At 36.1% G+C, this 13,392-nt stretch overlaps 1 protein-coding gene across 1 annotated transcript in view; it reads right to left on the bottom strand.

The window, feature by feature from the left end:
- The window catches only part of SYCP2 (synaptonemal complex protein 2), a 62,787-nt gene that overhangs the window by 20,590 nt on the left and 28,805 nt on the right, over window positions 1-13,392 (bottom strand). The window contains exons 18-30 of the mRNA XM_081949185.1: window positions 12,642-12,815; window positions 12,444-12,540; window positions 11,179-11,351; window positions 10,554-10,629; window positions 10,382-10,442; window positions 8,479-8,606; window positions 6,859-7,238; window positions 6,556-6,680; window positions 4,781-4,814; window positions 3,004-3,074; window positions 2,862-2,919; window positions 1,004-1,059; window positions 697-748 (exon numbers count right to left, since the gene is read on the bottom strand). Of these exons, the coding sequence (XP_081805311.1) occupies window positions 697-748; window positions 1,004-1,059; window positions 2,862-2,919; window positions 3,004-3,074; window positions 4,781-4,814; window positions 6,556-6,680; window positions 6,859-7,238; window positions 8,479-8,606; window positions 10,382-10,442; window positions 10,554-10,629; window positions 11,179-11,351; window positions 12,444-12,540; window positions 12,642-12,815 (1,485 nt within the window). The remainder of the gene's footprint in view (window positions 1-696; window positions 749-1,003; window positions 1,060-2,861; window positions 2,920-3,003; window positions 3,075-4,780; window positions 4,815-6,555; window positions 6,681-6,858; window positions 7,239-8,478; window positions 8,607-10,381; window positions 10,443-10,553; window positions 10,630-11,178; window positions 11,352-12,443; window positions 12,541-12,641; window positions 12,816-13,392) is intronic.

The following is a 13,392-nucleotide window of genomic DNA, read 5'->3' on the forward strand; positions in this document are numbered from 1 at the left end:
AACAGCAACATATAACATAGCATTAAAAACACAATCCAACCTAGCAATCATACTAAATATACATAATAGCAACTAAGGAGAACTATTACTATAAATAAACATCCTTGTGAGGATAAAGGTTCGTTCTCCCAGCTTGTGGGTTGGTTTCTGAACATTTCATTACCAGGGTAGGTAACATTTTCAGTGGAGTTTAGGGGATGTCAGTGTTCTGTTTATAAGGGCTTCAGGCAGGGGTGGGTTCCGGTAGTCACTACTGCCGGTTCATTTGTGGGTGCGCCACGCATGCTTGATGTGCGCATGCGCAGTACAATAAAAATTGTTCTGTGCATGCACAGAAGCAAAAAACAAGATAGTGGCGACATAGGTGAACCAGTTCAGGGGCGTGGCAGGCCTGGGTCAAAGCCGGTTCCAGCAATCCAGGCCGCTAAACTACTACCAGTTTGGTCAAACCAGTCCAAACTGGTAGGAACCCACCACTGGCTTCAGGTGTGTGTCTGCCAAGTGAGGGTCTTCTGATGGATCAGCTGAGTCATCAGTGAGTCTTGTGATGGGTCTTGTGATCATCGGAAACCAATCCACAAGCTCGGAGAATGAACCTTTTACCTTTGTCCTACACCTGAGCTATAAATATTGCAAACATCCTTGTACTTTACAAAATACAACTTTTACTAAAATTATGTTCCTTTTTTAAAATACCTTCTTTTCCTGCTTCTTTTGGGTTATACTTGTTGTTTCATTTTTCTGAGCTCTAAAACAAATAAAAAACATTCTTATTGTAGTAATTAGAATGGAAATAAATGGTTCATTTGGATTATTTTTTTATTTACTTGCATAAGTGGAAAGCAACCACTTTCCACAGCTAAAGCACCTACCACATATCATCTACACATTTTTTCCTTTACTAAACCAACGTAAAGCATGTATTTAGAATATTGCCATTATCTAATTTTATTATAATAACTCTTATTTACAAGTTTTTTTTGCTGATAGACAATATACTTACATTTTCTTTGGGAGTACATCAGTAGCTTCTAAACTAATACGATGTAATTCCTGGACCTAAATAAAAAGCACAAGCGTTACAGTTCCATTTGTAGCTGGTTTTACTGCCTATTTGTAAATGCTTGTCAAGTAAACAAATCATTCTTCCTATTTTTTCAATGATTTTTTTTATACTTAAAGACAGTTTATTGTAATCTAAAATTGTCTGGCATGCAAAACTATGATATGAAGCATCCTCACAATTTTCAATAGAAATTTATGTGCAGAAAGAATGATGCTTTAACAGACACCTCTTTTTTCACTCCTAGATACCCCTAGGTCAAAGTTTCTTACAAAATATGTTCTGAAAACTGCAGTAGGGGGACACTAGGAATTTTTCATTTTTCTATTTTTAATAAACATTCATATCATCTTTGCAACATTTCTACATCTTTAAATATCCATTATACTTCTTTTATCTGTACATATATACCTTTATATATCTATATCTATGTCCAATTTTACATATCTTTCATCTACTCATATTAATTCCATACATCATATATATATGTATCTGTGTGTGTGTGTGTGTGTGTGTGTGTGTATCTTATATTTCATTTTCAATGAAAATTGTATACATTTTTAGAATTGTATATCTGTAATTTTTATAAAGACTTTTTTTTACAAAAGATAATTAGTACTTATTTAAAATGACCTAAATATCACATATTGTTTTAAAAACTTTATTTTCTTTACAAATACAATTTGCTTTTATTGCTCTCTGAGCATGACAATATGTACGTTTTTAATATTGATTGCAATTTCAAAATTAATGTATCTTAGTGTGTCAGTATTTTCTAATGGTGGGATACAAGAAACAATAGAACGCAAAGATCAGCAAAGTTATTACAAGCAGTCCTCAACTTATGATCACAATCGGGGCCAGAATTTCTACTGCAAAGCAAGGCAATTGTTAAAGTGAGTCACACTCAGTTATATATTTTTTGCCATGGTTGTTAATGAATCATTGCGGTTGTTAAGCGAATCCAGCTTCCCCTATTGAGTTTGTTTGTTGGGAAGCTGGCTGAGAAGGTCACAAATGGCAATTATGTGACTGCAGGATGTTGCAACCGTTATTAATACAGGCAGGTTGTCAAGTGCCTGAATTTTGATCATATGATGGTGGGGATGGTGTTAGAGTCTTAAGTGCAAGGAGCCCAGTTGTAAGTCGTTTTTTTCAGTGCTCTTGTAACTTTGAACTGTCACTAAATGAATGATAGTAAATTAAGGACTATATGTACAGAAGATCTAGCCCAATTTCCTGGTCAGTGGTCCAGCATTCTTAAATTGCTATCTAGCCCTATGTTTTTCAACCTTGGTGGACTTTGCTAGCTAATTCTGGGCATTGAAGCCCACACATCTTAAATTATCAAGGTTGAGAAACACTTTTCTAGCCTCTCCAGTAAAGTTGAGTTCATTTAACGTTGATTTGCAAATCTCTAGGCTTGTGTTCTTAGCTTGCATGCAACAGCGTGAACATGCTCAAGTAAAATTGGACTTGCCTAAGCTTGTGATAACACTGACAAAAATGCACCAAAATAACCAGAAATATCCTTACTATTAATAAGGTAAACTGCATATGACATGGAGATGATCAATTCTAATAACTATGTCTATTCTTTCCTTCTTTTATTAAGAAATACCAGTAGCATAGTTGGGTAACTACAGCAGAGTACAATTTTAACATAAGCCAAGAGAAGGGTGAAACTGCTATAGAATCAAACTGTATTTTGGAATGAATTAATAAGAAGCATAAATTCCAAATAAGTAATATTGTTGAATATAATTATTGACATATTAATATGCTATAATTTTCTTACTCCAAGCTTTATTGTAGGTTCATCAAATCCACTTTGATTAAAGTCATAGACATCATCCCTATCAAAGGAGATAAAACTTTGTTTAGTGTTTTCTTTTCATCTCTCAAATGGCTAGATTTGTATTAGATTACTGTTTACTTACACAAATTGTTCATTAGTATTGTTGTGTGGTATAGTTCTGAAATTTCCAGTCCTTCTATTCTGTCTTTTTTTCTAGGCATAAAAAAGTAAGGTGATGCATAACGGGCCAATGCTCTACCCCTTTTTCCTGAGTTTTTTTTTCCAATTTGTTTAAATAAAACTTCTGGATCACTCAGTTAAACAATAAAGAGCAAAGGGAGCAGTTAAATCTGTTCACGTTCACAATCAGTACATCTCCACTCTGAGGTTTTCCTAATGCTTAGTTTTAAAACAAAAACATTCTTCTAGCAGCTTTTCTGTAAGAGCTAACACCTTACTTATTTAGCAACATAAAGTAACAGATTATGATAAGTGCAAAGCAATTAGTGGTGGGTGGTTGTTTTTTTGCGGATGATGTTTTTCCTTGCACATAAAGGTGATTCCTGAACTCTGAGTCTCCCATGGCAAAGTTCTGTTTTGGCAGTTATTGAGCTGTGAGGAGTCTTCTTATGTTGGGTCATGGGTTCAGCTCCTGCTTTCCTCCCAGCTCCGCCTCATCCCATTCAGTCTAAGTTGGTGATGGTGAACTTATGGCATGCGTATCACTGGTGACATGGCATTTCATTTTTGGTGATATGCCAGACCTCCAGTCCCTCTGGAAGTCCCATGAGGGGGCCCTGCTAGGAGGGCCCTCTAAAAGGCCTCTGGAGACATGCAAAAGCATGTGAGACAGAGGTGGGTTGCAAATCCCGGTTCTACCAGTTCGCTCGTGCTTGTTCACATGCAATGTTTCTGCACATGCGCAAAAGTGTCTGGGCGGATGGGCTGAGCTTCCCGCCACCGCCACTTTGCCCGATCCAGGCCAAATCATGCGCAACCCACCTCTGATGTGAGATCAGGGCATACTTTCCTGCTCTTTTCAGAGGTTGCAAGGCCACACAAGAGCATTCTCTGAAGTTTGCAGACCTTGTGTGACTTGGAACTATCTCCTAATGACATTTTGAAAAAAAAATTGCAATTATGCAGGTTTTTCATTTATTTAATTATAAATTTAAATCACTTAATGTAATATCATTCATTACTCTTTATTATGAATTGTTTGGTGTGTATGTGTATGAGAAAGAAGGGGGGTGGGGGTGGGAGGTAGAGAGAGAGAGAGACATGCCAGCAACTTCTGAATTTCTGAGCAGCCCAGTAATACAACATTAAAGAGCAGCCTAGAGTGGCATTTTCCAACCTTGGGAACTTTAAAATGTGTGTACTTCAACTCCCAGAATTTTCCAGCCAGCATTCACCAACCAGAATTCTGAGAGTTGAATCCATATATTGTAAAGATGCCAAGGTTGAGATATATGATCAGTTCAATTACAAAACTTGAAAAAAATACCACTATAAATGCCACTCGTGAAACCAAACCAGAAGTGGCATTCAGCCAGTTCTGAGGGGTTCTGGAGAAGCAATAGCAGAAATTTTGAGTAGTTTGGAGAACTGGGAAATAGGCTGGCCCCTCTCCTGCTGCCTCCCAGCTGACCTTTTGTTGCCCTGAACAGGAGAACGGAGCTGGAAAGCACATTAATGGGGTGGGGAGGGAATGGGGATTTTGCAGTATCCTTCCCCTGCCACAAAGCCACACCATGCCCACAAAGCCACGCTCACAGAACCAGTAGTAAAACATTTTTTGAATCCCACCACTGAACAAAACCATTTATTTGGTTCAAAGTTCAAATATATTTAATCCACCATGCCTAAAAACAAATAACTAAAACAATTTTCAGACAAATTTGTAAAGGGAAAAATACCTTATCATCGCTATCAATTTTATTTAACGACATGCTGTAAGAAAAATGGATGGAATAGAAATCAATACCAAGCTAGAAATCTTCATTTGGAAATAAAGTTGTATTTAAATAGCAATCTTAAGTAATATAATTAAACAATGAAATACATTCCTTGAAAAGGTTTCAAGAACAGCCACGCTAGTTTGTTGCGTAAAAAAATAAGAAAAGCTTCTAGGCACATATTATGGCATGAATGAACTTTTATAGACTATGAAATGGTGAACTGTAGTCTATGCTTGGAGGTGCTTTGGATTGGCCAACTTTGGCTCTCCAATGGCTCTTGTGCAGGGGTGTCAAACTTGGTTTCATTGAGGACTGCATCAGGGTTATGTTTGACCTGAGGGGTGTGTGGCCAGCTCGACATCACTCGTGTCGGGGATGCTTGTGTTGGCCTGAGCACTCTGCCAATGAAAACGTGCTCCATTTTAGGCTGCCATGGCCTCCTGCAACCCTCTGCCAGTGAAAACGGAGCTCGGGAGAGCCACACGCGGGAGGGCATGGCAGCCAAAAACAGAGCTCAGGAACCCATTTTCACTGGCAGAAGCATCGCAGGCCAGTCCTTCGCTGTTTCCAGGGTGGCCCCGTGAGCCAGATCTAAGTACCCTGCAGGCGGATCCAGGTCCTGGGCCTTGAGTTTGACACCCCTGCTCTAGTACTCCAGTACGAGCTTCAGGCTGTCCTAGAGCAAAGAGCCCTCACAGCTTTTTGCTCAGGCACCATTTCAGGTGCTTTTACTAGGGTACCACTGGGGAAAAGAAATCTGTGAACTAATATAGAGAGCCATCAACTTACAACCACAATTTGAACTGGAACTTCTTCTGCTAAGTAACAGAATTGTTAAGTGAGTTGTGCCTCATTTTATAACCATTTTGTGACCAGCTGTCAAGCAAATCCAGCTTCCCCTACTGACTTTGCTTGTCAAAAGCCCTGTGGGAAGTTCACAAATTACGATCATGTGACCCAGGATGCTGCAACTGTTATGAATGCCTGCCAAGCACCCCAATTTGATCATGTGACCATAGGGATGCTGCAATAGTTGGAAGTGCTAGGACCAATCATAAGTCGCTATTTTCAATACAGTAGTGTATAGTATTGCCATAAGCAATTTTATATTTTTAATTTTTAGATGTTAATGGTAGTAAAGATGTTGAGATCATTTATTTTTATAAAATTAATTCCATTTTGCATTTGATTACTTTCAGTATATTTTATTAGTATTTTCAGGCAACAGAGAGTGAAACAGCTCCAAATCTTTAAACTTCAAAATATGATTTATTTAATTTATTTTAATTTGACTTCTTAGTCGCCCCCTCTCCCCCCAGGGACTCGGGGCGAATTAATTCCATGATAATTAACATTTGTTTTAAAAAATGTGACATTATTCATAACTGAAATATAACCGTATAACTGTATTACTCTTATGTAAAAGAATCACCTAATCTGTAAAATGGATGGCATGTAAATTTAATAAATAAAATAAATAAATGTAATGTAATTAATAACACAAAAAGTGAAAGACTGGGAAAAAATACAAAATCACTAAAAATTTTGTTCTGTTTCATGATAATATTAGAAAAATTTTAAAGAGATAAAAGATAAACTTAAGAAAATGTAAAAAAACTACATTAAGAAAACTAAAAAAGATAAAAATAGATCTGTTGCAAAACTATTTACTTTTTAACATGCAGTATCTATTTACATTTCAATTACATAAAAAGAAAATATATATACAATACCTCCTATCAGAAAATGACTGATACAATTTTGCTGTATTTTTTATACCATCCTTTTCTTTATATCTTTTGCTGATTTTACTTATTAACATTTCTGCTGCTTCAATCACATCTTTTGATTTTGTTTTCTGAAAAAAAGAAAGAAAAAAAATCAATACGGTGGCGTCCTTAATGCTTTCTGTTCTTGGTTGTTTGCTAATTAGGGTTACCAAATGTATGAATAATATGAGAAATAGTTAATAAACTAAAAGCAATCACTATTTTGATTTAGTATATAACTAGAAAAGCAATGCTGAGGTTGTTTACCTTCTCATAATTTATTTGCTCAGTTTTCTTATTAGCAGTCTCTTTTGCAGGAGGTGATATATTCAATCTAATATCATGATCATTCATTTCAGAGATTGATTTAGAGTGCCTTGAAGTTGCTAGAGAACTATTATTCTTTTTGGTAGCAGGAAGTGATATTTCAGATGTGTTGAAAACACTCTTTCTGCTTTTACTTTTTGGTATTTTCTCATCTAAATGCTTAACATTGGTTTGTGAATCTGGTATTTTATTGGTTTTGCTGTGTTGCTCCTCTATGATTTTGCCACTGCAATGCTGTTTATTTCTTAACTCGGAAGAAGTCATTGCAAATATTGAAGCAAAAGCTCTTTGCTTAGCAGCTCTGTCACTTAGATTAGCAGCTAATAGAAAACAAAAGCAAAAGTTTAAAATTAAGTAAAGTGTTATAAATTACCATACTTATTCAAAAGGAAATCAACTCAGAATTGCAAGTTTTTACAGACACAAAAATTACACAGCTTATCAACTTAGGGCTGCCAACTCCAGGTAAAACCACTTCTAGAGATTTCCTCCAATATGTTTGCACGTATTTCACATTTGTATGCCTGTTTGTATATATAGCTATTGGTTTGAAGCTACATTCTTAAAAGGACAATTCTAGGATAAATAAATAAATATTAGTTGTATTAATAACTATTACTTAAAATTAATTGCCTGTAAAAAGGGAATTCAATCTTAGAAATTAATTGATCCTCTATCTGCATACCACTGTGTCTCTCATTCACAGGCCATACTTCCTGTTTTCAGAGGGAGGAGGAGGAGGAGAAGGAGAAGATCCTGAGATCTATCCTAAGCTATGGGTGCATGCAAACCATTCACCTCCTGTCAACTCAACCTACCTCACAAGTATGTTAAGGAGGGAAAATAGGTTTTGTCCCACACTTAGATATTAAGTGCATATCAAATAAAAATAGTAAAGAGGAAAAGAGGATGCAGGTGGGATGAGGGGAAGGACACAAAGCTAAAGTGGAGAACAGAACTAGATGGAGAAATGGAGAGGAGGCAAGGAAAAGAAATAAATGGCTCTTAATGGGAAAGAGGGAGAAAGGAGAAAAACCTTTTCGCAACTGGCAGAAAGAAACAATTCTTCCATTGAGGTGAAATAAATGCTTCTGTTATTAAATCATGCTGGTGGTTGCTGGAAGCTTGGATATCGAGAGTAAACACTCCCAGACTGACTGTGGAGGAGAGGGGATGATCTCCTTTGCTTAAGTGTTGACTTTTAACTTTTTTATATTAAGGCCTAAAATGTTTGTCCTCTACATGACATTGTGCCTCAGGCAGGAGAAACTGAGTGGGAGAAATATGGACAATCATGAACACAATGGATTGGATACTCATATTAGAGTCCTAACTGACAATGGGTCAAAAACGGTTACCCCTTTCAAGAGATATCTGCTTTTTCCCCACATATCTGCTTCTTTTCTGCTATTAGAAGATAACCAACAGATACACAAACACACATATACCAAGACACACACAACCACAGTTTAAAGGTAACTATTTTTTCTAAATTCTTTATTTGGATAATTATGAAAAAAACTAATATTTTTGATATGACTTTTTATATAAAGACGTAACCTTGATATACTATACTTTCTGACGCAGTAATCTTCTGACATTGAGTTATTATTGTTTCAGGTATCCAGCACTTTGTTTTTTTCTGAGTTTTAATTTCAGCAACAAAATTGTTTGAAAGGCCAGGCAATCTAAAAAAAAACATACATATTTTAGCCACTTTTTAATATGTTCATAATTTGATTTATGTGATTATTTCAAATATAAAATGCATTCTGTTTAAAAAATATTAGCCAAATTGTGCAACTATTTGCAGCATTTGGCTGCTTATATGAATCCAAATGTATTTCCCCATACAAAGGTGGAGGGGAGTTAATTACAGTTTTCCCAATATTTATTGCCATGCTAATTCGCATTTCTTAATATTCAGTTTTCTGGGGTTTTTTCAATCAAAATAAATTGTAACTATTCTGAATACCAAGCTACTGTTTATCATATTTTTACATTCAAATTACTGACTAATCAGTTCAATACTGATCTGTATACAATGTTGCCTTTCCGCGTTTTGTAAATATTCTAAAACTCAACCTTCCTTCCAATCATCCTAATAGTATGCTATCAAGAATAATGATTTTTCTAATTCAACAGACAAATGAATAAGAGATACACCTGTAGAAGACACCTGAACTCCGTGCTTGTTTTTGGAGAAAAGAAAGCTAGAATCTTTTTGTTTCTTTGCTTTGGAGGAAGTGAATAAAGCCGCTAGTATTCTCAGTGCCCTTTCAGTTAGACAAGTAGTGAACATGACATTCTGCAGGTTTGAAGTGAAGACAGTTGGTACTGATTTGCTTGCATTATTGGTGTTCAACTATTATCTAGCTTGAGCTGAGCAATGATTGGCTGAAGGTGCTGTCTGCAATATCATGGCATCCAGAGATGCAAATATAAAGGTAACCATGCCAAACAAACTTTCCATTGAATCAGTGCATGGTGAAAAAACAGTCATAGCAACAAGAATTGCTTACTTATGGAAGAGACCAACAATCAAGCATTAAAAACTTCCCTGAATGCTAGTAGCATTGATACTAATATGACTCAATGCAACCTTTTGGCCAAGGAAAGGGGTAGAAACAGAAAAGACAGGCCTTCATGGTCCCTGATGATAACAAATCCTTCCTGATAAGAATTTATTTGATTGGCAAAAACTGCTGCAATAGGTTGGCTGTGCAAGTTTCCAGGGTCGAAATCTGAGGTTCAGAGTTCAATAAACTTTGTGTCATAATAATATATTAATGTACTGTCTCTAAAACAAGAAATAAAGAAGTGATGATAAAAATTTGGCAAATAATATTTTCTAATCCTATACAAGAACAACTACAATGCTGAAAACCCCTCCTTTCTAGTGTCCATGTAGCAGGGACGTGCAGTCAGGGGAGGCAGGGGAGGCAGAGCCTCATCGCTCTCATCATGAAAAGAAAAAAAAAGGGAAAGGGGAAAAGGCACACATGGTCCGATTCCCTGCCTTCCTGAAGGGGACCGCGGAGCGCGCTCCGCCGGCTTGCGCTCTGCGATCCCCTTCATGTTGACTCAGGAAGGCAGGGAATGGGACCATGTATTCAGGAGGCTGAGGCAGCCTCAGCCTCCTGCATACGTGCAGCTCGCGCTCCGCGGTCCCCTTCATGTTGACTCAGGAAGGCGGGGAATGGGAGGCAGCCTCAGCCTCCTGCACATGTGGTCCCATTCCCCACCTTTCTGATGATGTCACCAGCCTCACCAGCCATAAACCTCACCGCACGTCACTGCCATGTAGATATTTGTTGAGAAATCAGGTAAAATGTAACTAGTTGCATTCCTGAAGTATATATGTAGAAAATCTCTACCAACATGAAATTAGAGCAGAATGTGTTGTTCAAATTAGGCATATTAGCATATATATTTCTTATCTATAATTATTTGTAGTACTTACAATGATTTGTCACTTTTATATACTGGTGGTTGGGAATCAGGAACAATATCACTTAACTCATCTATGTGAAACATATATATTAAATTAGACATGAAATGCAATCTTAAGATTTGCTAGAACAACATGAAAACTATTTAAAAGGATGTCTATTGAAATATATTGAGCAATTTACCTAAATTTTGCTTTCCACTGATATCTAGATCTTCCTCACTGTGGATCATTTTTTTCATTTTTTCAGCTGGAATTTGCTATATGTATACATAATAAATCACAAATATTATTAAAATGCATATTTATTTATATCATTTTCTATACCAATTAGTTAAGTACAGGATACAAAAAACATATCCCTGATTAAAAGTGAATTTAATATTTTCTAATAATATTTCACATATCTATGGCCCTCTTTTATTGAACTATTTTTCCAAGCATCTTTGACATCTTCTTATGTTACTTTCCAAGCAATCTGTTGGAAGATTAAACTGTCCTCTATTTTTTCCATATAAAGCTTGTTCTTTCTCTTCTTGCAATTATTCTACTTCACTGTTGTTTCTTTCACTTATTCTCTTTTTTAATGATTAATTTTTCCAATTTCCTTTACCAAATTGGATTATTATTATCAAACATATTGTACTTCAAATACAGAATTTCTCAACTGCCGTGTGTACTTCATTAACTCTATTTTTTTTTCAATTACTCTTTGGGGAAATGTGTACCTTTTAACCAAACTTTGGAGGTTAGAAAATATCTATGTATTTTTCAGATTTAAATTTGTTGTACAAATCTAAAGTAGTTACCTTCTCAAGAGAAGTATTCCTATTAAGAGCCTTGGTTGCAGAAAGTAGAGGTGCACAATTATCTTCTCGGCCAGCCTTCATAGCGCTTGTCTCAGGTACTGAGAAAACTTCATTACTTTCCACTAAGCTCATCATCTGAAGAGGGGTTTTAATCTTCCCTTTTCGTGGAGTTGCTGGGAAGGAACCCATAGTTCATTTCTTTCAATGCAACCTGTACTGCTTTGTGACATTTCCACGAAAATTACAGTAAATTGAATTCGCCGTTTCGTGGAAAAGAATTGCTCAAGGCGTCCTTCAGTTTTATAGTGGATTAACCAATATTCATCACCCTGAGATCCTGCCTTTTAAGAACCCATACAAGATTCTGATAAACCAAATGCTACATGTCAATGGAAGTTAAGATGGGTTAGGTGAAGATACTGCACCCAACAGAGGAAGGTTATAAAACAATATGGATGTAAACAAAATGCACTCTTGATGTTTGCATTAAAACATAGGGTGCGGCTCTTCTCCAGAATCTATCATTGCTAGTAAATTGGGTATTAACATAAGAAAAACCCAGAGTAAAATTGTTTCCACAGAACTTGATTTCTAGAAATGCTGCTTGACTGTGATTTTCTTTTGTCTCTTGATGGCTGTATGACATTTAGGAACTCCCCTGCCAGCTCCCTTTATCTGCTGTGAGGCAATAAATGAATCCATATTCGAATAGCTGGGACGTTTTCACCACTTCTAGTGCTTATCCAGAATTCTGTTTCCATAGCACACAGGAGGAAATATTCCCTTTTAGGGATTATGGAACTCCCTAAACTCATACTATTTCCATGGAATTCCAATTCTCTATTTCTTTATCAGAGCCACCACAAACTAGTCTCCTGTTACATATAAAATTTTTGTCAAGCCTAGGGCTGGAGAAGAAGGACAGTAAAATGATTCATCTCAGCCTATCAGGTAAATGTTTCCGGGCTATTTCGTTTCCACTGAAAAATGGGAACACAATCTATCAACTCACTAGGCCATTAATGACACTACTTATGATACTCATGCTAATGTACAGGGAATCGTAGAGTAAAAAAAAATAATTACAAAACTTGAAGTGATTTTATGAAGTCAACTTGACCTCAACACACAAACTCACTAACATGATTTCTAGAGGCTAATGATAGCTATTGACCCATGATGATAGAGGAACATTTTCTAAAAATAATAAAATGCATTAACAACATACTGAATGAAGGCACAATACAATATGTCATTTAACTTACAAGTACTAATTAAGGGAAATGGACTCTGCCCAGAAAACCTGGAAGTTGACGACACAATCATTGATGCCTCAGACATTTTCCTTTTACCAGGGGTGGTCTTGAAATAAAATGAGAAGCATAATTTAACCTATCATTCAACCATTTAATCAAATATAACAAAACTAGAATTCTTCTTTTCTATTTGAAAGCTTAAACTACCTTGGATTGACTTGTTTGGAAGTCCATCTCAATGGATTTTTTACTTAGATTGATCTCGGCCCGAGGATGTTGATCTCGGCCTGATTGATGTTGAGAGGAGAAACTGTTTTTTTCTTCCTGTAATTTACATTCTTTCTCTTTCAAAGGTGATATCTGACTTTCCGGTATAAGAACCTAGTCATTTCAAACATTTAAAAAATCCCATTATTACTATGCTTTCAAATAAGGCTAAACTCCAGCCAGCAATGAGGACATTTATATTATAAAATAGTTGATCTTTTGAAACCTTAGCCTTGTTCCAATGTTGTTGTATTTAAGTACAATAAAGATTATACTTATCTGTAAAATTTTAAGGATACTAAGTAGTGATCCCTTACTCTGGTTATCCCATGCAATACAGCCCCACTCCCCATCCCCCACGGTACTTATAATGGTATGAATTTATTTAGATGAGGAAACTATGGGATGAGTGTTCAACTGTTCAATTGATTGACCAGATGGCAGCAAAGAGAGAAGAAGGAAGGGGGTAAGTGGGCTACATAAACCTCCCATCAGCTTTCATGGTACGCCTCTCCTTTTATTCTAACAAAGCTGCAAATGCTATACGTTCACTTTTAAACAAAATTCTCCATTAATTTCATTACATTAGTATAATAATGTTAATAATAATAATAAAGTATTATGGTTCAGATTAATCATCCTGTAAATTCAAATTGTTAAAAATTAACTTCACTCTTCTAATAGAGAGATC

This window comes from Natrix helvetica, assembly GCF_964273705.1.
Source record: "Natrix helvetica genome assembly, chromosome: 3".
Lineage (NCBI taxonomy): Eukaryota > Metazoa > Chordata > Lepidosauria > Squamata > Natricidae > Natrix > Natrix helvetica.